At 33.0% G+C, this 25837-nt stretch overlaps 1 protein-coding gene across 5 annotated transcripts in view; it reads left to right on the plus strand.

Annotated features, from left to right (window-relative positions):
* The window catches only part of UBA6 (ubiquitin like modifier activating enzyme 6), a 108000-nt gene that overhangs the window by 40782 nt on the left and 41381 nt on the right, over positions 1 to 25837 (plus strand). For all 5 annotated transcript variants that reach the window (XM_028491806.2, XM_024131947.3, XM_007108005.4 and 2 more), the window contains exons 7-18: positions 3933 to 4013; positions 5987 to 6109; positions 8080 to 8203; positions 11620 to 11723; positions 13044 to 13106; positions 13859 to 13935; positions 14416 to 14482; positions 18091 to 18234; positions 19676 to 19743; positions 20453 to 20531; positions 21657 to 21737; positions 25220 to 25297. In XM_028491806.2, the coding sequence (XP_028347607.1) occupies positions 3933 to 4013; positions 5987 to 6109; positions 8080 to 8203; positions 11620 to 11723; positions 13044 to 13106; positions 13859 to 13935; positions 14416 to 14482; positions 18091 to 18234; positions 19676 to 19743; positions 20453 to 20531; positions 21657 to 21737; positions 25220 to 25297 (1089 nt within the window). The remainder of the gene's footprint in view (positions 1 to 3932; positions 4014 to 5986; positions 6110 to 8079; positions 8204 to 11619; positions 11724 to 13043; positions 13107 to 13858; positions 13936 to 14415; positions 14483 to 18090; positions 18235 to 19675; positions 19744 to 20452; positions 20532 to 21656; positions 21738 to 25219; positions 25298 to 25837) is intronic.

The following is a 25837-nucleotide window of genomic DNA, read 5'->3' on the forward strand; positions in this document are numbered from 1 at the left end:
CTATTTACACTAGCCAGGACATGGAAGCACCCTAAGTGTCCCTCAACAGATGAATGGATAAAGAAGATGTGGCACATATATACAATGGAATATTACTCAGCCATAAAAGAAACGAAATTGAGTTATTTGTCGTGAGGTGGATGGTCCTAGATTGTGTCATACTGAGTGAACTCTAATGTGTGACTGTAAGTCTAGTGTGTCATTAACCTAAGGACCTCACCATTTGGAAGTTACAGTTTTCTCCATGAGCTTCCCCTATCCTTTTTGGTCTGGTTCTTTTCCTCAAACTGTGGAAACATCTTTCTTTCAAGTTGCTTTTGTTGCAGAGTTAAGCAAATGGCTGATAGCAGCTATGGTAAAAAATCCACAGAATGCCCCAGCTGTTCATCTGCTTCTCAGAAAAATGTACTTTGTGTATTTTTTTGTAAAACAAAGCTTTTTCCAGTGTCAGTGGTGGAAATGTCACAGAAATTGAGCATTGGTAGTTCAGAATTTATAGTTTCACCAGAGAGAAAAAAAGAAAGACAAGCCAGCAAAGGTATTACCTCTGGAAAAGATTTGGTAAATATTGAAGATTCTACATCTCAACACAAGTTGATGTCCCATTCCCTAATCCCATCTCTAGATTCATCCATAGACCATGGGCCCTTGTCAGCCAACTCAATGCCTTCTTAACTATTAAAGTAACATTTCTTTCTTACATAAGAGGTGAGACAATTTGGTTGATAATTTCTTTTATGCTGTTTCCAACCACTGCCCAAATTAATGATTTCCCAGGATTATGAATAATTCAGAATGTTATTCCAGCTTTTTTAAAAAATGGTTTATATGGAAATGAATTGGTTTTCAAATTGAATTAAATCTGAATTTGGGGGCATTTTCTTCAGTTGATTCAGAATGAGATTTATGGTTGTGGTTAAATATAGGGTGGTTATTTAAGACAGTTCCTGGTTATGTAGATGGAATATCAAATATACCTTACAAAACTGACTTGCATTAGTTACAATCTATGACTACCCAGTTGGACTGGTTTTCGTGTATTCACCTTTATAGAGAAGAGGCACTGTGGAAGAGTGTCATTGATACAGCACAACTTTGGAGACAGAGAGCAGTAAGTTTAAGAAAAGTTAGGTTATCAGCCCTTAAATTTGTACCTTTTTCAAATTTTCACCCTAAACTCTTATTTCTGATTTGTATTATGGTATCGTTTTTGCCATATAGGTGTCTCTGAGTGAATTGTTGCTGTTATTTTCATTCAAAGCATATTTTGTGAATGTCTCATCAGTAATTTTTTGTGTATAACCTATTTGAGATGATTGTTATGTCTTAAAACAAGGGTGCTTGAGAAAGCTGTGAAGTTGCCTTGTGATTTTAAGTCTTGATTTAACTTCTATGCACATTATCATGTAGACTTGCCTGGATTCAGGAGATTATATTGAATAACTTCTTAAGGCCTCTTTTAGCCTAATGAGTGAATGAATTATACAGGGCTTAGAATTTGAAAAAGACAGTAAACTGTCTTGTACACAATAAATATCTTGACACACACACACACACACACAAAGTGTAGTACTAAGCTGGTGATATGCTGGAATGCCAGACAGAAACAGAAGATCTAGAGGAATATACCCTCAACCAGGCCACAGTATATTCTAATATATAAAGCTCCTGTGAAGTTGTTGTTGTTCATAATACAAAATAATAAGACAGGAAAAAGCTGTTCAGCATGATCAAGAGTCAGTGGATATAACAAAGAATAGAATTAAACCTCCAAGAATTTCAGATAATAGAATTATTGGATAGGGACTATAAAATATAGATGTTCAAACAGACTAAATCTTACAAGAAGGGATTAAATATACAACAGGAAAATAAGACACTATTGAAAGCAATCAGGCAGATATAACCAAATAGAACTTATAGAAATGAAAAATATAGTCCTAAAAATTAAAACAATGAATAGATTAAACAGTGGATAGATACAACTGGAATAAGAATTAATAAATCGAAAGATAGAGCTGAGGAGATTAGTGAAACTACAGGGACTTCCCTGGTGGTGCAGTGGATAAGAATCCACCTGCCAGTGCAGGGGACAGGGGTTCGAGCCCTGGTCCGGGAAGATCCCACATGCTGCAGAGCAGCTAAACCCGTGCACCACGGTTACCGAGCCTGTGCTCTAGAGCCCATGTGCCACAACTGCTGAGCCCGCGTGCTGCAACTACCTAAGCTCCCACACCTAGAGCCCGTGCTCTGCAAGAAGAGAAGCCACCGCAATGAGAAGCCACCGCAATGAGAAGCCTGCGCACAGCAACGAAGAGCGACCTCTGCTTGTCACAGCTAGAGGAAGCCCACGTGCAGCAACAAAGACCCAACGCAGCCAAAATAAATAAATAAATAAATAGAATTAAATCTAAAGATAAAAACTATAGCATACAGTAATAAGAGAATATACTAAAGAAATTAAAAGAAATGAGAGCTTGAATAAAAAGGTCTAATTCATGAGATCGGACTTCTAGAAAAAGGCATATTCAAATAAATTATGGATGAGAATTTTCTAGCATTGATGAAACACAAATTAGACTCAATATGTACTGGGTCTAATAGGATTTGATTTTACCCTAATTGCAAGCTAATAAGTTAGCCTGTTACAGTTTCATGAATGCTGGCAGAAAACATGAGATTTCTGGATCAGAGACTAAGGACTTTATTACTCAGAGCATGGTAAATGTGTCAGCATGATATTTGCCTTGTTTCCTCCTGCATTCTTCCAAATCCCACCTGTGCAGTGCAGAGGGCTCAGTGGATGCCTGCACATGTAGTGGGTTCCTTTAGAGGAAAGGAACATTGAGCTTGGGGAACTTGCTGTTTTATAGCAAGCAGTGAACAAGCTTGCTCTTTGTCCCAGAGGGAGACATTACCTCATTTCTCAGGTTTTGCACAAGGCAAATACAATCCTGAGAAACAGCCCACGTAAAGAATGGTCAGAGCCTTGCATTTGTGGCATACCCAGTGAGAGATACATAAACAGTAAGAGATCCTTGGAGGATTACCGCTCTGTAGGAATCACACCCTGTTTTAAGCTAGATAAAACTAAATCCATACCTGGTTATTTGTAGTGAAACTGAGTTATCCATTTCATGGAAACCAGCAGCAAGGAAAGCTCTGGACTGAGTGTGTCAACCTGCTTTTGCAACTTGATAGATGAATGATCCTAAGAAAATATTTGACCTTTATGAGTTTAAGTTAGCTATGATAAAATCTAATTATAAAACCTTCTCTACTTATCTCACAGGGTGATGATAAAAAATTAAAGCATTGAAAATTATAATTTGCTATCTTAAATAACAGAACTTGGTGGCACTGTCATAAATAAAAGTTGTAATATCGTGAATCTGTTGAATCTCTGAAGTAAAAGTAAGAGAAAGCTCAGCCAACTAATGTATCTCTTTGAAAATGTAATTGTTTTAAGCCAGCATTTACTTAATATTTTGATGACTAAGCATTTCCATGGCAGTAACAGGTAAAATAAAATCTCCAACCATTTGGGTTGTGTAAATGCCACATAGGATATTAAGGTTTGCTTCTAATTGTGATGATAATTGAATTTAGTGTAGGCAGGTTTTGTCCTGTATATACTATGACATTTTATGTAAGGGACTTGAGTATCTGCAGATTTTGGTATCCACAGGGAGTTCTAGAACCAATCCCCTGCAGGTACCTAGAGATGGCTGTATATGTTACTTTTACTTTTGCTATTCTGTACCTCTGAAGGTATTAACCTTAAAATGGAGTACAATACGATAGTATTTTTTATAAAGAAAACAAGGTATTTTTAGCATAGTGCAAACTGAAATGCTTCTGATTTAGAAGTTGTACATTATCAAAATAATTGTTTATTTTTTAATCTTTAATTCTTGTATTCTTCTCAACAGTGTGTAGTATTGACTGAGATCAAACTGTCATTGCAGAAGAAGATCAATGACTTTTGCCGTTCTCAGTGCCCTCCAATAAAGGTAATAGTATCACTTAATAATGACACATAGTTTACCAAAGGAAAAGCACTTTCAGTATTAGAATTTATAGCTTTTTAGTGAGTTATATAAGAAACTTTTTACATGAGGACAATCACAATAATACTTTTTAATTTTGGTTTTCGAAGTGTGGTCCAAGGACACTGAGGGTCCCTGAGACCCTTTCATAGGGTCTGCGAAGTCAAACTATTATATTATCACTCTGATTCTCTTATGGGGTGCAGTAGAGTTTACAAAGTCTACTTGATATGTGGTGATATCATTGCTCTGACAGCTAATTGAATGATGTGTGTGTGTGTTCTTGTGTTTTAAGTGTTTCTTGGTTTTACTTTCTAACACAGTAAATATCAGTAGGTATAACCCACATAAAAGCTAACTGGGTCATCAATAATTTTTAAGAATATGAAGGGATCGTGAAACCAAAAAGAAAGAGAACTGTTGAATTGTAACAGTAGAGTAGAGGTGGCTAGATCAGTTAGGGGCTAATGCAGTAAGTAGTACAAGTGAGAGATACTTGTGCCTTGATGGGAATAGAGAGTGTGAGAAGTCATTGAATTTGAGGTATCTTTTGTAAAAACAGACTAATGGGATTGAGAATGGATGAATAAGAGTTGTGAAGGAAAGAATGATAAAGAATGACTCCTAGATTTTTGTTCAGAGTAATTAGGTATTGTTAAGTAGTGATGACATTGAGAAAACTGGAAAGAGGTCTAGATGGGAAAAATCATAATTCATCCCCTGCAACTGCATACATATTACTAACTCCACCTCCTTCGTGGGGTCCTTTGTTCCTTTGGCAAAAGGAAAATGCTATTTGTTCCTTTGAGATAGGCACTAAACTATCATCATACTGTGTAAAATAGATGTGCTGAAAATCTTTGGATTGTGGTACTTACATAGCATATTTATACTCTGTAGAACATTTGTGTTCTGTTTCACAAATTAAATTAAGTAGATGAATAAGACAGAGTAGTCAGTAAACTTAGAACAGAACACAAAAGTTTTACAAAATAATTACACAAGGGTGTAAACTAAAATCTTTATGTGATTGATGCATGTATTCATACTTTAAAGTTGTTTTGCAAAGAAAGAAATCGTCCTTGAGTTTGCAGCTTTTAAACTTAAAAAAAAAAGCTTATAAATTTCTTCTCAGTTTTATGTCTCATAAAAAATGCTGTAGGTACCTATTTTGATAGTAAAGGCAGTTCATGATCAAGTAGGAGGTAGTCTTCTGTTAGCTATTTTATGCCCAAATATGAATAGACTTTAGTTTTTGTTAGAAAAATATCACCTTATACAGGATCATATGTGTTACAGATTAAGACTTTTTCTTTATTATCAGTGTGGCTAAAAATAACTGAGCACAAAAATAATTTCTTTACATTTTCTTAGACTGGAGAATGTGTATATGTTATAAAAATCACTTTCAATAAAACATTTATGATTGTGTTTAAGAATCTGATTCTTACCTTTCATAATTTCGATGTGCACTGTTAGTTCCTCAGCCCCTTTCCTGTTGATACCACTCTCAGTTTTTAGCTGTTTTATTTTCCTTCAACTCTACCGCTTTTGGTGAATGGACACTCCATTCTTCTTTTCTAAAATGAAAGGTAAGAATTCACTGCTAGACCGTCAGACCAAGTTATCTTTCTTATATTCTGTGCTTGATTTTTAGGGCAAGGCACGAATTTTTGTTATTTAAAAATTACAGAATGTACAATGATGGTGTGCTGATGTTGCTTCTAATTTTGTTAACACTAGATATCCAGTCCGAAATACCAAAATCCTTGATTCCAAAACCAATTTACAAACAAATTATCGTATTTGTGGTCACTTCATACCTCAAATAATATGCTTAATTATAAATAAAATTGTCACCAAAAGCCCTAAGATAGTTGAGGGTTTTTTTTCTTTATATAAATGTATAAGCTTGAACTTCTTTCTTCATTTCACAGTTCATCAGTGCAGATATACATGGAATTTGGTCACGGTTGTTTTGTGATTTCGGTGATGAATTTGAAGTTTTAGATACAACAGGAGAAGAACCAAAAGAGATTTTCATTTCAAATATAACGCAAGTATGATTATATACGTATATTATTGTATATGTATATGATTGATTTTTTTAAGTTGATATGAAAACTATTTTTTAAAAGGTGATATTAGCAAAATATTGTAATATGCAGTATTTTTTATTTGTTTAAAATTGAAGTTAGAATATTAAGAGAGAGTGTTCTGGATTCCATCTAACATTTTTTAACAGTTGATGAACATTTGCTTATGTCATTAATTTTAATTTTGTTCTCTGTCATGTTCCTATGGGACATGAATTGTGAGTCAGTGTTTACTGAACTGTTGATTGTGTCAGATCATAGATGTACTAAATATGTCATAAGTCACTTGGCCCAACACTCTGACTCCAGGAAGATGGACACTTAAGTCATCATAAACAAAAGCTTTTCTAATTTGTTGTATTTCTAAAACATTATTTGGAGGATGAGAAAAGTTTAAGAATTAATTAATCTTCAAATCAAAAACTCTGAGTTTTCTAACCATGTTCTCTTAATATCATGCAAGCTTAATTTTTTATTCCCTGAAAGAATTGGAGAAATTATTATGATCCATTTTTACTACTCTTTCTGTAGTTTAGCCTAAATCATTAACTTTATTTGCACTCTTAATGATCAATTTACATTAAAGCTCAAAAGAAACCAAACATAAGGAAATGATAATATACTTTGACCGAATAGTATTTGTGCTTCTATCTTTATGCTTTCTTTTTAAATCCAGTGTAATGTTGCCTTTCTCACCCCTTTTTAAGAAAAAATTCATTGAAAAATCATTTTGTGTATCTCTTTGCTTACAGAGTGGTTATTGTTCAGCCTTTTACCTTCTCTAGTTATTGTTAGTTTGTCCCTAAGAATATTATAGAGTTAGAATAAACTCCAAGGGATCTTGTATTGCACTGATATTGTCTTTATTGAATAGTGCAGGAAATATGGAGGTTATCCATAAAAAATTAGAAAAATATCATAAATGTTCCCATTTAACTTATCTGTAAATTATTTCTCCTTCTTAAAGTCCTTATGAATTCTATTCTGTTGAGATATTAGTAAACCCACTTTACATTAATTTTATCTACATGTTTGTGATCATAATTGTATTTCTCAAACCCTTAAACAGCAAGAGAATTTTTAGAATCTACACACTTATGAAAGAGAGAATTATAATTCCATTAGGTTTTATGTAAATTAAATTATTATCACATTATTCAAGCAATGTGATGGGTTATATGCAGTTAGGAAATTTCCTGGTGTCTGACCTATCTCATCCACCTTTTTTTCAGGCTCCGGACGCGCAGGCTCAGCGGCCATGGCTCACGGGCCCAGCCGCTCCGCGGCATGTGGGATCTTCCCAGACCGGGGCGCGAACCCGGTTCCCCTGCATCGGCAGGCGGACGCGCAACCACTGCGCCACCAGGGAAGCCCCTCTCATCCACCTTTTAGATGAGATAAGCCAATTCTTTCCTGTTTTTATCTTGATAAGCAGGGGTACATAATATTTCTTTGCTTTAAAGTGTTGGCTAAGCTTTAAACTACCACTTTCCTGGCTTTAAATTTCCATCCTCCGTTCTTAAATTTCTTTGATCTTCAAAGTTAGACTCATCTTTTATGTACACAGAGTCTGTCATGAATGACTTTGAAACTTACCATTCAGTCACTTTGAATGTTTTTTATAAATCACAAGAATCTTTGCATCTGTGAAATATTTGAACTCCCTTGTGGAATCTGTTTCCCCCAAACATAGAAATTATATTTTAAACATTCATAATAAAATAAGTTTCAAAATCACATAATAAAATGATAAATCACTTATTTTGTGACAGTTCTTTAAAGCATTGCTTTTAATATGGAAGGAGAAGAATGGCTTGGAATTTTGGTTATTTTGAGAATTTTATGATAATATGTTCCTTTTTGTGTGATATTCGGAATTTGTACAAAAAAGGAATACATGGACTTGTTTTTTAGTATATTACTCTTATTTCTAGGCTAATCCTGGCATTGTCACTTGCCTTGAAAATCGTCCTCACAAACTTGAAACAGGACAATTCCTAACATTTCGAGAAATTAATGGAATGACAGGCTTAAATGGATCTACACAACAAATAACTGGTAAGTTTATGTGTTTTATTAATTCATTTATACTTATCCATTATTCATCATGTTTACAGTTCAGACACTGTACTCAGTGTCGAGAACACACCATCAGCTCAGACAGACATGATCCAATTCTTGGCCTCAAGACATTTAATCCAAGTGAGGGGATACTAACATTCAGCAGTGATGGTATAAAGATAGAAAAGGCATTCTGGGAACTCTAACCTTAGCAAGGAAACCTACTCACTTTTGGTACAGCAGCAGTGGGGACAGGGTGTCTTGATTAAAATTGATTGCCTTGGCTTACGAAGATGATGAAAAGAATATTCTGTGCAGAGACAAACAGTAAGAAACAAGATAGAATTCAAGGAACTTAAAGATATAATATAGCAGGGGTGACAGTGGGAGTTGAGATAGCAAGAGTCTTAAGACATTTAAGAGGAGACTTTATGGTAGGTGAGTGAAGATTCTGGCACCTTATTTATTTACACATTAGGGAGTGCAAGAAGAGGAGCAGGTTTTGGAGAGAGATAATGAGTACAGTCTAGGCTTGTTGGGTGAGGTGATAGTGAAGTATTCAAGTGAAGATATATGTTTTTGTTCACTGGCTTGGATAAAGGGATGAATGGATGTTACTGCAGGCAGATTTATGGATTTATTGGCAAGAAGCTGCAGGAATCTGTTTTTTCAGTGGACTGAGATGAAATCATGACCCAAAGGAGAGGTAAGGTGGTAAGGCCAGAGATTTGAGGAGAGTAAACATTTTAAAAAATCGAAAAGTCATCAGGCTTCATTTAGGGCCCATTTGAAGTTGAAAATAATGAATTTATAGGATCGTTAGTCTGCGTAGTTTGTGATTTTCCTCCAGCCATGTTTAAAAGAGTTAAAGACATTGCTAGATGTCTTGTAACTCAGAGACAGCATGTTTACACCTGTTCAGCTGAGAGTGATTCAGTTTTATCTTTAGGGCATCTGAAAGTATAATTATGTGATTAGTGTATAGACTAGTAAATGGATTACTTTTATTTTTCTTTTAATGACTACAAGATGGGTCCTTAGGAGAGAAAAAAAAAAATCAGTCCCTGTTACAAAATCTTTATACCAAAACAACTTTGGATCTATATTTGAGAATCTTTGGGGACTTCCCTGGTGGCACAATGGTTGAGACTCTGCTCCCAGTGCAGGGGGCCAGGGTTCGATCCCTGGTCAGGGAACTAGATCCCACATGCATGCCGCAACTAAAAGTTTGCATGCCACAACTAGGGAGCCCACGAGCTGCAACTAAGGAGCCCACGAGCCACAACTTAGGAGCCCACCTGCTGCAACTAAGACCCGGCGCAACCAAATAAATAAATAAATAAATATATTTTAAAAAAAATCTCTGGTAACAAAACTGTTGGATTATGTTTCCCAGACTATATCTAAATATGTAAAATACAGACTCAGATCACTGATACTAAAGAATTTTTATCTGTTTTTGCATAAATTGACTCAACTATTTAGGATTATCCTTTGTTGTGTTGGGGGCCATGCAGTGGTGGAATGTGGTGCTGGATCCGAATCTTGAGGCTATATGTATATATTGACAGGAGAAGCCACTGGATATCAAGGAATGAAAATAAAGAAAACCCACATTTTGTACCAAAAATTCTTTGGGCAGAGAGAGAATATTTGAATAGAGTAGCAGTTTATGAAACTTTTTTTTTCTTAACGTTTATTACTTTATACTTACTGCTCTAAAGTAATTTTCTGTTATCTGAAAAACATTTTTAAACAGCTAAAACAATATATGCTTATTCTAGATATATATGTATATATGTTTAGGTAGAGTTAAAAATGAGTACTAGTTCAGACCTCCCCTCTACTCCAGAAGTAACAGCAGCTAAGTTTGATGTTTACTCTGCTGACCTTTTCTGTCTACTTAATATATAAACCTTGTTTATTTAATTTAATTTTGTGAATAAGCAAATCGTTCAAAAGCAATAGAAGGGGGACTTCCCTAATGGCACAGTGGTTAAGGATCCGCCTGCCAATGCAGGGGATATGGGTTCGATTCCTTATCCGGGAGGATACCACATGCCACGGAGCAACTAAGCCCGTGCACCACAACTACTGAGCCCGCATGCCACAACTAGTGAAGCCTGCACACCTGGAGCCCGTGCTCTGCAACAAGACAAGCCACCACAATGAGAAGCCCAAGCACCGCAATGAAGAGTAGATCCACTCACCGCAATTAGAGAGAGCCCGTGCACAACGAAGACCCAGTGCAGCCAAAAATAAATAAATTAATTAATTTTTTTAAAAAAATAGAAGGCAAATGTTTATAGTGAAAACTTTATTGCCCACCTATGGCTCCCACTCATTCTTACCTGTCCACTGTTCTTAGTTTATTGTGTGCCCTTCCAGGTTTCCTTATGCATTTTTACATGCAAGGTAACATATTATGACTAGAGCTACCCTTTGCCTTTTCATTAAGCTAAACATCTAGATGGTCTTTTCACATCAGTAATTGTAGAATAGTTTCCTGTATGATTGAAAATGGTATAGTATAATTTTGATTTGCATTTTACATTTTATGAATGAGATTAAGTGTCTTTTCTTAAGTTTTAGAGCTATTTCTTTTTCCTTTAATGTGAATTATCTGTCCTTTGCCCACTTTCTCATTGAGTTGTTGATTATTTTTCCCCAGAACTCCTAATATATAGGGCATATTTGCTGATTTTTTTTTTTAATATGAGTCGCAAAAATTTTTTTCTAGTTTGGCATTTGACTTTGCTTGTGATGGCTCTATGTGTATATGATGTCAAAGCTTTCAATTTTTTCTTTTGAGTCATAATTAGAAAAGCCTTCCCTACTGCAAAGTTTTAAAGAAATTTTTCTCCTATGCTCTTATCTAATAATTTTTTGTCATCTTTTTTGATATTTAAAACTTTTTATCCATTTGGAATACTTTCCCAGATGGCTTTTTTCCCAAAAGATTTATTGAGTATCTTTTCTTTGCTGGTTTGAGGTACCATCTTAATTGTGTCCCTTGTGGGTCTGTTACTGAATAATCTATTATGTTTGTCTGCCTGTCTATTCATGAGCCAGTATCATACTGTTTTAATTATTATGAACTATATATATTAAAAGTATCAGTATATTAATTATTGAGTCTTTATAAAGTATTTTAATATCTAATAATAAGCACCTCTCATTCCCTTTTTTTCCTTCCAAGTTTTCTTGGCCATTTTTGCTTAAGTCCTTATATTTGTATGGGAAAAATAATCTGTCTAGCTCCCCACACTTCCACCCACCACCAAATAAAATGATTTATACTGAGATCTTCTTAATTTCATAAACTATGAAAAATTAACATCTTTATGATGATAAACCTTCAAATTTAAATACTTATATCAGTATATAATGGTTTTCTTTATTCCTCCTTTTAGTGGTATCACCATTTTCTTTTAGCATTGGTGATACTAGAGAACTGGAACCTTATTTACATGGAGGGATAGCTGTTCAAGTTAAGACTCCTAAAACATTCTGCTTTGTAAGTATTTTTTTATTCTGATTAAAAAAATGTTTCTTTACAGAAGAATGGCAGGGAGAAAACAATAAAAGTAATTCAAAGGCTGAACAGATTTTGTTTTTTAATTTGTTCCCACTTTCAGGAAAATGGAATCAATCTATGGAAATAAACTGATAGCAGCAAAAAAATTTACAGCTACAATACCCATCCATATAGTTGAGGTATATAAGTCACCTCAAAGGAACTACTCCTTTGTGAATCATCAAAGAGTTGATTATACTTCTTATAATTAGTTTCTAAGACAAAAGATGTAACTAATATATATTTGAAAGATTTAATAAGCATTGATTCAGTATATGTTGTTTTATTATTCAGTTATTTACGTTTTTGAAGTAAAAGGAATATTTCTTTTATTTATCATATTTGTTAATCCAGGTTTTTAAATTTTTAATTTTTTGGATTTCAAGAAATAGTGTAATATGTTGGAAATGTTAAATAATTCCCATAAACTGGCATTGAAAGGAAAGGTAAGTATCTGTATAGAGAGAATGTAGAGGCTACTTGTATTAAGGATCCAAGGAGCCTCTTGCTGCTTAAATCCTTAGGCCATTTCTCAGTATAAGCTGTCTAATACATCTCTGTTTTTTCTTGCAAGTTCTCAAGGTTTTAACTTGACTGCCTTTTCTTTTCCAGAACAATTATTAACTAAAGTCCTCTACAAGGTTTTGTTCAAGCCAAAGTTAGAGCTAAACAGATTAAAATGCTACAGCTAGTCAAAATCTGCTGTAGGAAGCTTTGTGCATTACTTCCTCTTGCCATTTACCCCAATTTTTAATTATGCCTCAAGTAAATTTCAGATTGGGTTTGTTTTTTTGGGGGGACAGAGGTGGTGGTGGAGTGTTGGTTGGTTGGGTTTTTTTGGCCTTGGTGTGTTCTTTGCTCCACACAGAAAATTTTAACTGGGTATTTATTCAAGTTATGTCAGGCATAACGAGTCCTCATAACTTGGTATCAAAAAGATACGGTAGCTCTTTGACTAAGATTATAGATTTTTTCGAGTATACAAATGTTTGTACCAATTCTTCCCAAATTTACTATTTGGAGCAGGTTATCTAGTTGCATGTAACATTAAAAAAATAAAGTGTGATAATACGAAAAGGGGTAACCAGTGAATGGTAGCTATTTTATATTTCAGTTAAAACATATTAGCCCAACCTTATTTATTTCAGACCTTTGGGAGGGAGCCATTGCTTTTAGTGCTCTGTGTAGTTTGTCAAGTAGTCATGTGCTTGCTCCGAAGTAATAGTGGATTTTTTTCTGTTGTTTGTTTTTTTCTGTTAGGAACCATTAGAGAAGCAGATAAAACATCCAAAGTGCCTTATTGCGGATTTTAGCAAACCTGAGGTAAATAAATGCTTTGCAGGTTTGAGAAAGGAGGGTGGGGATTGGTAAGAGATTATGAAGATTTCTGTCAGACTGTCGGATTTTTTAAAAATAAAAGTTATATTCATGTATCTAGAGCTGATGCCCAAGGATTGAAATAGGAATTTATGTAATGGAAATGTTAGAATAATAGGAAAAAGGTTTACTTTTATAATGATATACCAGGTTTGATAGTGTAAAGGTGGTTTCATTAATTTATGCAAAGGTGATCATATTAAAAGATTTTCTGAACCATGTAGAGTGTTATGTAATACATAGTTCTTCCGTAAAAACCTTGGAAGCATTTATTCTGTTTTTTTTAAATCACTGGATCAGTTTTGTAGCAGTGAATGTATTTGTGATAAGTAAAGAATTATATTCAATATTAACAGTTTCCAAATTTGTAAATGTTGATAAAGAAAAGGAATTCGGTGCTCTTGTACAGACATTTTGTTTCCTTTGTTCAGTTGGTAATACTTTGTTTCATATGGATAACCTAATAAAAACGAGTCATAGAGCCTGGGATTAAAACTTAGATCTTTGTTTAAATATAGCTTTATGATCTTGAAATCAAGTCTCAGTTTCCTTATCTGTTATATAAAGATAATAATAGTAATAAGCTAATACATTTATTATAATGATTAAATTAAATAATGTCTTAAAAGCATTAGCACAGTGCCTGACACATATTACACACTTAATAAATATTGACCAATTTTTAATGTTCTAAATAGGCACCTTTAGAGATTCACTCAGCCATGCTTGCCTTGGACCAGTTTCAGGAGAACTATAGTCGCAAGCCAAATACTGGGTAATGTTCTTTGTTTGAAATAACTTTTTTTTAAATTGTAATACCACTAGATACACCAAACTGTATAAACACTTCTGACCTGGTCTTTTTTCTGGTAGGAGTGGAGAGATCAATTTATAAAAATGGAGTTATACTAAATAAGAATTTTCCCATTTTGAAGTCTTCAGAAGCTATAACTTTTTAAAATAAAAAATCTGGGAATTATTAAATTATGAATCCGCTATAGAATTTACCTCCTGGTATTGTTGCAAAAGTTTTTGCCATGTATATTTAAAACTAAACATTATTTATATACTGTTCTTAGGTGAGCATGATTTTGAAGTAATTTTGAAGTATTTATAAACCAGTTACCTTAAAGTCAGTAAGCACTTTGTAATCCATAGTTTTTCAACATATTTCTTAAATTTCAGTTTTGAATATGACCTACTGTTTATAGCAATTGAGAACATTGAAATTGGGGTGTTTTATTTTGAATCCTAGATGCCAGCAAGATTCAGAAGAGCTGTTGAAACTAGCAACATCTATAAGTGAAACCTTGGAAGAGCAGGTGAATGTTCAAAGTTATGGCCATCAAAAATTATGTAACATATAAATCTTCTATATATTGCTGTTCTCTTATCCTGCAAATTCCAGTTTTGCTACTTATTGACTCTGTTGACAGTAAGCAAGTTACTTGACATTATTCTACTTCAGTTTTTCAAATCTTTGCCTGTTTTTTAATTAGGTTGTTTTCTTCTTATTAATTGAGAGCATTCTTTGTATAATCTGGAAATTAGTCCTTTATCAGACACACATTTTACAGATATTTTCTTCCAGTCTGTGGATTGTCTTTTCATTTTACTATCAATACAGTGTCTTTTGAGGAGCACAGGTTTTTAATTTTGATAAAGTTCAGTTTATCAGTTTTTCTTTTTTATGGTTTGTGCCCTTTTTTAACTCAAAATCACAAAGCTTTTCCTCTGTATTTTCTTCTAGAAGGTTTATTGTTTTGTGAGTTTATTTTTCTATACCATACAAAGTATAGATCATGTACATGTCTATACATTTTGAACTCATTGTGTACAGTTTTGTACTTTTATTAAGTTGTTTTTTTCTATCTTGCCAGGCATAGATCAAGGTTAATTTTTTTGTGTATGAATATCCAGTAATTCTAGCCCATTTTTTGAAAAGACAATTTTTTCTTTATTCAGTTTTATTGGCATCTTTGTCAGAAATTTATTGACCACATTTGTGTAGGGCTCTTTCTGAACTCAATATTATCTTCCATTGGTTGTTTCTATCCTTTTGCTTGTACCATCCTATTTTGATTACTGTAGCTTTATAGTAAGACTTGAAATCAGGTTTAATCTCTGGTGCATTTCTCAGAAGGAGCTTAGAATTAACCATATTCCCTGAGTTCTTACACATGTCAAATTTTTTCTGTAACCTTTATGCTTGAGAGCCTGGCTGAAAGAAAAATTCAAGGCTGTTAACTTTCTTCCTTGATATCTTGCTTTGTATCTTATAGTTGAGAAATATGATGTCAGCTTACTTTTCTTTTTATAAATAACCTGGTCTTTTTGCCTTGGGGCCCTGTATATTTTTTTCTTCTGTGTATTTTTTCATCTGTGAAATCTAATAGTTTTACCAGGTTATAACTCAAGATTGATCATTCAGTCAATTTTTCCAGGTATACCATGAGCCCATTTTGATTCATACATTCATATTTTCTTTTAATTATTTATTTTTCCCCTTTGGGGGAGGTGGAATGGATCATTTTGGTTCTTAGTTATTAAATTTCTGATTCAAGGTGGGGTTTTTTTGTGTTTGTTTTCCACATCTCCAAGTGTTTGTTGATATATAATTCACTCAGTCATATTTACTCTGCCTTGTAATTAGTTTGGGGGAGAAATTTTCAGTACTGAAATGTTTTGATTCTAATTTTCTGTCTCCTTTTTACATCTGCTTTGTTTGGTAAACTGATTTTTCTGTATATGCTTTTGGACAGGGTAAAGGTTTTGGTGCCTTTTCAGATTTCTATTTCTAGAGCCCCTCTTCCTCTTCTCTTCCTTAAAAGGAGTTTCTTTAATAGGTGATTTTTTTTTTAATTAAAAAAAATTTTTTGGTGGATATGTGTTGATATATCTTGTGGATCTTTGATTTCAGCCAAATCCTACTTAACTTCCTCTCTTACTTCCTTTTTTTTTTTTTTTTTTGCGGTACGCGTGTCTCTCACTATTGTGGCCTCTCCCGTTGCGGAGCACAGGCTCTGGACGTGCAGGCTCAGCGGCCATGGCTCACGGGCCCAGCCACTCCACGGCATGTGGGATCCTCCCGGACCGGGGCACAAACCCGTGTCCCCTGCATCGGCAGGCAGGCTGTCAGCCACTGCGCCACCAGGGAAGCCCTCTTACTTCCTTTTTTAGCCTTCTCTGTCATGGGATATCTCCCCCTTTCTATTTACATCATTCTCCCCAGGGAAGTTCTTTCACCATAGCCACTGCCGAGATCTGCCAGACTTCATACATGTTCAGTACTTTTTGCACTTAGTATGGGCCTTCTGTTTTCTCAGGATGATTTTGACTGTGCTTTGTCACATTAAGCCTTTCATTCTCTTTTCTGTGGTTACACGCTTCCTGCTCCCTGTTCAGGCTTGCAGCAGTATGAAGTCCAGAAATAGTTCATTTGGGGTTTGGTGTTTGTTTTTCTATTTACAGGCAATTTGAAGTTGATATTTTCTGTTTCTTAGTAATGCTGAATCCCTACCACTGGTTTATTTCTCTTCTTGTGGATATGTATCATCTTTTGGAGACCGTGTGGAGAAATTCAGATATAGGCCTTAGTCATTATTCTAGGGTGATGAAAAACTCCCTAGATCTGGATGTTTGTTTATTAAAAAATATAAAATCTTGAAAGATTCTTACCTAAAGATTCTTACCTAATGGTAAGAATAGAGCTGGAGAGTTAGACTTTTTGGGTTCAGATCCTGGTTTCACCACTTACTATCAGTAAAATCTTGAGTAAATTACTTAATCTTTCAAAGTCTCAGTTTTCTAATTTGTATGATAGAAATTATATTTCCTAGGATTATTTTGAAGATTACATGTGGACTTAATATACAACTCAGAATAGATGCTCAATCAAATTACCTGCTTCTATTAGCATTCTTGTCATTGTTTTTAATATTATCAGTACCACCAATATCTCTGCATTCAGAAATGCCACATCTTAAATGAAATTGTAATCTGAGTTGAGTTTAGTGCTAAATAGTTGTAAAATAGTGAGATATAGAAGATTGAAATGGAGTAGGTATAATGTGAGTAGATGGTAACCTCTTTTTGTATCATAGATATCTTTGATAATGTAATAAAAGCCTTCCTTCTTCTCCTAAATGTACAAGTACTGTTATTTTACATAGAATTTCAAGAGATTAATTGAGCCATACTTGAATCCTAGGTTAAGATTCTAGTTACTGATGTTGAAAGAACAGGAAGAGAAAGAGAAGCCAGAGCTCATGAAGAGATCTTTGTGACAAATAAGAAATTGTGCTAAAATAATAGCTCCAAAATCCAGTTCTCCATTTTTTCCTTAAAAATACTAATAAATTTTATTTTGAGAAATATCATTTCAGTTTAAGTGTGATAATGAGAACTTTGTGATGATTGGCTCTTAGATTTGTACACAAAAGTGCCATTACTCTCAATTTTTTTCCTAAACTGCCTTTTCTAACAATGTATTGCCTCATTTTTTTACAGTTTCACTTTTTATTTGCCACTTCAAGCACAAATGATAGCTCATCATTTTTTATGGGTCTTTTTTTTTCATTTATGTAGATGCAAGGCTTTTCCATAGTTTTCATTAAAACATGTTTTTTAAAATTCTGGTTGTTTTTCCGACATCACGGTAGATAATCCAGTTAATTCTAAATTGTTCCCTAGTGTAACATAAAGAGTCAAAAAGCAAAATTGGGTAGGTACTGGTAATGAAATATACTGCTTAAGGTAACTGACATGGAATTGGATCTTTTATTATGAGATTGGGACTTTTTTTAGGACTTAAAAACTATTAGGGAAATTGAGTAGCTCTTTTAGAAGTTAAGGTATAATTATTTATTGAAATTTTGAGTATACATGTGAATACTGTTAAGATTATTTTCTTTCATGGCTTGTGTTTCAGCCTGAAGTAAATTATGACATTGTGCGTTGGCTCTCTTGGACTGCCCAAGGCTTTTTACCCCCACTTGCTGCAGCAGTAGGAGGTGTTGCCAGCCAAGAAGTATTGAAAGCTGTGACAGGAAAGTTTTCTCCTTTGTGCCAGTGGGTTAGTTCTCTATTTTAATATTTTTTGTACTTAAGGTTGAATTATTCACCCATATAATGAATGTCTGTTATGAATCATAACATAATATTAATTAATATATTATAAAAGCAACCTTAAAATATTTTTTGATGCATGAGTCAGATGTGATGTGCCACCAGAACTTAATTCTGTAATGGAAACTGACACGATCATTTGTTGAGGCTATTGGCATGTAACCCAAAGTTACATTCTAGGATGTATTTCCCTCATTTGTGAGAGTGAAGGAATGAATTTTCTTATTCTTATGTTTAGTTTCCACTACTGTTAGTTTAGCAGTCATATGCTTTCAGGACTCCTGAACTGTTCCATGGAGTCTTTTGGCATCATGAATCTTCAGATTCCCTAGTTTCTAGGTATAAACTTCTAAAGGTAGAAAGCATAGGAATGGTAAAAGTTTGAGAACTATATAGGGTAAAAACATCACAAGATGGAAAAACCCTGATTTCTATTACTAGAAGGAATAATTGGCAAAGTGTATCAAAGGATACTCTTCAGGCCCTTTATTTTTTTTTTAATTTTAAACATTTGAATAAAACATTGATCTTGTTTTTTATGTTTTAAAAAGTTTAAATTTAGCTTTAATAATTAAAATTTGTAAATTTATTATAGATGCTACTAGTGTTATTTTGCTGCTGGATTATTTGGTTTATTTAAACACAGTATATAAGTTCAATTGTAAAAGTCTGGTTTAGATATAACTGTTAGCAGCATGTGGAATATAAATTAGGTTATTAATATAGATTCTATGTTATAATTAGGTTATTAATATAGATTCTATGTTATAATTAAATAAATAACCATTTGTTCATGTTCACATTGTTTAGCCATATAAGTTACTTAAAATGAAAATGAGAATGAGACTCAGGGTTTTTTTTCATTAACCTGAACTAATTCTGTTTGATATTATTTTAAATGCTGAAATTGTGGCTTCCTAGACCATTTCCTCTGTAGTGTATGTAATAATTACGACATAGTTTCCAAGTTGGAAACTAAATATGGACTAGGTACTTTTCTATCAAAAGTAAACAAATTATTCAAGTGTAGCTGAAATTGAATGAAGCTTCCAGAAGTTTTTATGTAGTTATAAAAGATAGATTTGGAGGTGAAGTTTCCATTTGTTTGTTAATATTAGAATATATCATCTGTAATATGGCTAAATGACATGAATCAAATTATATCTTTTTACAGTTCCTCCAGATTTAACCATTGTTTCAATGAAAGAATGTAAGGAATGTTTATTGCATAAGAAACAATTATATTTTTTAATCCATTATTTTACTCTGAAGCAGCATGTTTATCATTGTTTTCTTTAGTGATCATTAAATAACTACAGAAGATAATTACTTTTTCTAGCAATTTAGTTTTCTACATAGTAAGTTATGTTTTTATCTTCTACTTTAAGTTATATATTGAAGCAGCAGATATTGTCGAATCCCTAGGCAAACCTGAACGTGAAGAATTTCTCCCACGGTAATACTGACCTTTTTGTTGCTTTTTTCTTAGTTGTATGTTTATAAGAAGCAACTAGATTAAAAGAGTTTTTGTGCAAACATTCATTTGTTTTAGATGTCTTTTCTCCTAGCTCACTTCTGCAGTCATTTCTTCTCTACTTAGAGATTGTGTCGTAATAATGCAGTATCTCTTTACCACTTTATAAATAATGAATATAAAGTGTTAAATTTATATCATGAGAATGGTTAGGTTTCAAAACACCATTCTGATTTTAGATGAAAACAGTTGCTACTTTCAGCTTTTATTTATATCAGTCATTCTTTACCTTTTGGGTCACATATCTCTTTGAGAATCTGATAAAAGCTTATGAATTCATTCTCCCAAAAATACACATAACCCAAAGTTCTGCCTTCAATTTAAGTGGGTTAACAACTTCAAAGCCCAACCATAGTCTTCTCTACAAACCTTTATTAAAAATCCCTGCCTTAAAAATTTTTTTCCAGATAAACTAAAGTGACCTTCACTTAAGTCATTTGGACTTAGACTATTAAGTCAAATGGAAAAAAGAAACAACTGATTTCTTTATGAAGTTTCTTCTCTTTCAAATAAGATAATTTATCTGTTAGTTTGGAAGAAACTCATTAAATTGGTACTAACAGCAATGAAACTAATCGTAATAATTTTTTTTATGTCATTCTGTTTTCTTGGTTTATGTTGTTTTCTACAGAGGAGATAGATATGATGCCTTACGAGCCTGCATTGGAGACACTTTGTGTCAGAAGCTACAAAATTTGAATATCTTTTTAGTAAGTAGGAATAATAATAAGAATAAATAGTACAGTCAAACTGCTATTGTATATCAAATTAATTTATTAAAGGAAATTTGAGTACAGTTTCTAACATAGTAGACATTCAGGAAATGTTTAAAACAGGAATTTGTAAACTGTACCTGCAGACCAAATCCATCCTGCTGCCTGTTTTTATAAATAAAGTTTCACGAGAACACAGCCAAGCCCATTTATTCAAATACTGTCTGTGGCTTCTTTCATACTATAATAGTGAAGCTGAGTAGTTGTGAAAAAGACCATATCGCTTACAAAGCTGAAAACATTCACTGTCTGGCCCTTTATAGAAGACGTTTGCCAACCCATCGTCTAGAGAATTAGTACGTGTAAAGTTAAAATACGAGTATAATAGTTTTGAACATTAAATGATTTTCTAGAAATACATTAAAAATTGTGGGTTTGGGGGGGGGTTTTGTTTTTTCTTAGCAAATGTAGGAATATGTAGGTGGATCTGTCTTTCTTAAATGTCTTAGTGCATTGGCAGGGAAGCTCTCCCCAATAGCATAAGATGACTTCTCCTGCCACTTATTTTTTTTAATTATTATAATCAGTCCTAAAAGTACTACTGATTTTTATTTTTCATTTTTTAAATAATATTTTGAAAATCAGCAGTATTCCTGAGCTTTTACCTGCATGTAGAATCTCTTATTAGTTTTTACTTAAAAGTCTTAGAATAGTTATATTCATCAAATGAGTTTAGAAAATTGTCTATAAACAAGTAATCTTTTTAATTATAATGTTGCACTGTTTAGTGCTGTTTGTTTCCATCTTATATAAAAAATGAGTTCAAACTTTGGCTTTTTTGTGGAATATTAAAATATCTTCTTTTTAAAGGAATTATAAATATTATGCTTTTCCTTCTATGATTTATACATTTTTTAATTGAGACACTTATAATGATATCATGAACCATTAAATATTTTAAAGTAAAATGATTTTTAAGTTACTTTAAAAGTTCAAATTATTTTTAAAAGTATGTATTTATTGTAACTTAATATTTGAAGAAAATTAAGGTGAAATTGCTCTTTAGTAAGTAGATGTTTTAATTTTATTTAATCTGATACATTTTATTTTTCTTCTCCATAGGTAGGATGTGGAGCCATAGGCTGTGAAATGTTAAAAAATTTTGCTTTGCTAGGTGTTGGCACAGGCAAAGAGAAGGGAATGGTAAGATATAAATCCTTGAGAGTTAAAAGTATATATTTCTTTTGCTGCCCAGTTTTGAATCGTATTTGACTGCATGGATCTGAAGTATTGATTTTTGAGGATAGGGCCACTAGGCTAGAAATTGGAAGATTCTGATTCTACCCTGACCATTTTTCAAAATTTACGTGACCTTGTGACAAATAACTTGAGTTCTCTGCTCCTCAGTTTCTTTCTTTAGTATTGTGAAACTGTTATCTGTACTACCTGCCTCATAGTGTAATTATGAAGATCAAATGTGAAAGGGCTTTTCAAACAATAAAGCACATTAATACTGTTATTTCTATTAGATACTACTTACTATTAAATAAATATTTAAGATGGGAAAAGCTAACATTAGAAAGTTGCAGAGTACTCAGATATTGTTTTAATTGGTGAGTATCAAAAGAAGAGTGAGTAGTGTAAACTTTGGTATACAATATAAATTCTTAAGATGATAAATGTCAGTTAACTGGAAAGCCATGTTATATATTTAAATAAAAATGTATTTCATTGATGCTGTTTGCCTTTAAGATGTACACTGCAGTGGTGATGTCATAGATTTATCATGGTGACTAATAGTAATTAAATGACTAAAATTTATTTAATAGTTCACATTTTATAGTTTATTAAACTTACTCTCACAGTTACAGGCAGATGTCCTACAGTTATATTATTCCTGCTCAGCATTTCCTAAATTGTGTTCCACAAATGACTATTAGTTCTGGTCGTTTTTAAAGTATTTCTTTAAAAAAAAATCCTTGGTTACACAAGTTTGGATATCACCTACTTTACTCCTTGGAAATTCATAATACATATCAGCATATAAAAGTCAGGAAAAGAACTATAGTAAATAAACCTACTTACTTCAGGTAACAAAACAAGGTAAGTTAATGTGGACAGACTTCTAGCCTACTGCAAATGCATAGTCTTGCTGTATAAATTATTCTTTTTTTAAAGTGTTTACATATGTAGCCAAACTAACTAGAAGAAAGGAAAGAGAAATCCCCAAGTTCCAGGAACCAAGAGGGAAATTAATTCCTGAGCTAAAAGCTGTGGTGACTCACAAGTGTTTCTGTCTTGAATATATGTCCAATACATTAACTAGAAAGAAAGTCATTTGTGAGAAATCATAACTCAGAGCTGCACCACACTGGTGTACGGGGTCCAAAATTATATCATATAAAAACTTCAAGAAGAGAAATGAATATAACAAATTTAGGGCTGTTGAAACCTCTAGAACTCTGATTAAAACAAATGCAAAACCACATCATGGTGATACTTACACACTGAGAGTACATAGGACTATGCAGAGAAATCAACATCCATTCAAGACAATTCACAATGAAAAATGACGGTCTACTAGAAAAAGGTACCACCTGGAAGAATCAGCCAGTGAAAATAGAAGAATTCACTCTCTAAGAACTATAGATAATAGGAGTGCTACAGATAATAGAACAAACAAACTGTAAAGTTAAAAATGACCAAAGACATAGGAAGAGGAATGGAAACATGAGGGGAAAAGGCACTGAAATTTTCACAAAAAGCCAAGGAAGAATTTTTGTATAATCAGTGAACTTAAAATTCAAATATAGCTGAAGTGAGGACTGATGAAAAGAAGATAAATACCGAAAATATAGTATAGAAAGATTCTTTTTTTTAAATGAAAGAGGATACATTTGCATGGTCCAACATAAGTGTAGTAGAATTTCCAGAGAGAGTAAAGATAAGGGAGAAGAAGTAATATATTCCAAGGATAATGACAAGTTTCCAGAGTTGAAGAGACAAGTGTGTTCAGATTGAAAAGGTAAACTAATCCCAAACAAATCAAAAGCAAAGATTAAAGAGAGATTACTTAGTAGACTTCTCATCAGCAGTAAATGCACACCTGAAGATAGAGAAGCATATCTTCGTAGTACAAGGGATTATCAACCTAGATTTCTATACCCAGCTAAATTATCTGTTAAGAGGAAAAAAAAAAAAAAAGATAATTGACTAGTAAAATGATGAAAGATTACTGCTTATTCTCACTGAAAGAACTATGGATTAATATAGGCAATGTGTGAAGCAAGGGTAAGTAGAGGCATTTATCAACATTCTTAGATTTAAATAAGCATTGATTTTTAAAACCTTTAATTAAAATATTGACCAGTTTAGGGGTGGGCTGGTTAAGAATAAGTAAAATGTTCATTGATATCATGGAAAATAGAAGGGAGAGTTCAAATATCCTCCAGTTGTTCAGGAGGAAGATGGAGATTTTAATTTTAGATCTTAAGTCACATGTACATGTTAAAATTTTGAATATCACCACATAAAAATAGAGATTTAACTTCCAAATCAGTTCAGTGAGGGGTTGACAGGGGCATTGAGGGAGGATTAGAATCAAGAATACTTGATCAATCGAGTAGAAGAACAGCAAAAAAAAAAAAAAGTGGATAAAAAGTAGGGTTGGGGGAGGTAAAAGAAAAAGCTTTTTAATCAGTAATCACAATAAGTATATGTTGATTAAGCTTTTTCTTGAAGGACATTTTCTGTGCTGTTTTTTCCCCATTTCAAAGAGATATCCTCTAACACGTAATTACAAGGAACTGTTGAAAACAAAACAAACCAAAATATATATATATATACACACATATTTATATATATATACATATATATGTACATATATATCAGAAATGCCAGCTAAAAGAAAGTGAATGTGTTTGTGAATACAAATCAACATGTAACAGCTGGAACACCCTGAGAAGTACTGCTTCTAGTGAAATCTTTTACAAATACTAGCTTAAGTGGCAAATGCATTATGAGTACTTTTTAGATTATCTTGGATCTGTTTACTTTAATCTTGCATCCTTTAGAGTGGGGGTCTGCAAACTTTCTTAACCAGATTGTAACTGTTCTAGGCTTGTGGATCTTAAGGCTCCGTCACAGCTGCTGAGCTCTGCCATTGCAGTGTGAAAACAGCCATAAAGTGGCGTGACAGTGTTCAGTAAAATTTATTTACAAAAACAGGCACCTGCTTGCACTGTAGTTTGTAGACCTCTGCTTTAGCAAGAGCTTTCAAATTGAAACATGCAGGCTTTCTTTCCCAATCAATTGAGATTGAGAATAAATATGTATAAAAAGAAGAGCTAACTCCTCTATGGCTAATCCATTACGTTTCTAAAATGTGATAGTTATGTTAAGCCTTTATTTCGTTATGAATAGTTTAAAAAAAAGTTTTGAGTAGGAGTTGCAATTGGTTTCAGCTGTTTTGTTTGACATGTTCCTATGCTAAACATTATCACTAAATATAAGTATAAAAACAGTAGTATTGGTAACCAGTTTTGGAGTATTTGTATTCTTATAACTTTCACCAGCCAAAATAATTTAGAATAACTTGTGGGAGTTGTTTTAGTCATTCAGAGAAAAGCAAAGTGATTTAAATTTATCTCTAATGTAATTTCAGCCATTTTTTTCCTTCGTATTAGGTTACAGTAACAGATCCTGACTTGATAGAAAAATCCAACTTGAATAGACAGTTCCTATTTCGTCCTCATCACATACAGGTGTGTTGTTATACTGTTTCAAATTTGAATCATCTATTATGTTATACAAAAAAGAAGAGAGTTTGCTTTTTATAAATAGAAAATGGTGCTTGAACAAGCATAGTGTCTTCTTTATTTTATTAGAATCTCTCAAATTATCAAATAATGGGAATGACAATAGAGAAAATATATAATTATTTTTTAATATAAATATTAGTTTTTGCATTGATTTGGGGTGTTAAAATCTGAGTTGTGAATGATGGGCAGTATTTTTTTCATTTTATAATCAAGATGTATCTATGTATTTAATTTTAGAAACATCTTAGGATATAAAAACAGGTTCCCTAATTTGAAGTTTTTATAGATGACAAATTTGGCACTGTCTCTTTTATTAACCTTTATTACAGAACAGGTAAAGTTTGAGAGTTTTTTGCTCTTTTGATCTTGTTTGATTATTTAACATCCCCTTTTGTTATAAAATAATGCTTATTTTCAGTCTTCTTTTTAATGGAGGTCAAAATATTTAAGTCAGTAAAAGAAACAATTTAGTCAAGCAAATTT

This window comes from Physeter macrocephalus, chromosome 7 (genome assembly GCF_002837175.3).
Source record: "Physeter macrocephalus isolate SW-GA chromosome 7, ASM283717v5, whole genome shotgun sequence".
NCBI classification, from domain to species: Eukaryota; Metazoa; Chordata; class Mammalia; order Artiodactyla; family Physeteridae; genus Physeter; species Physeter macrocephalus.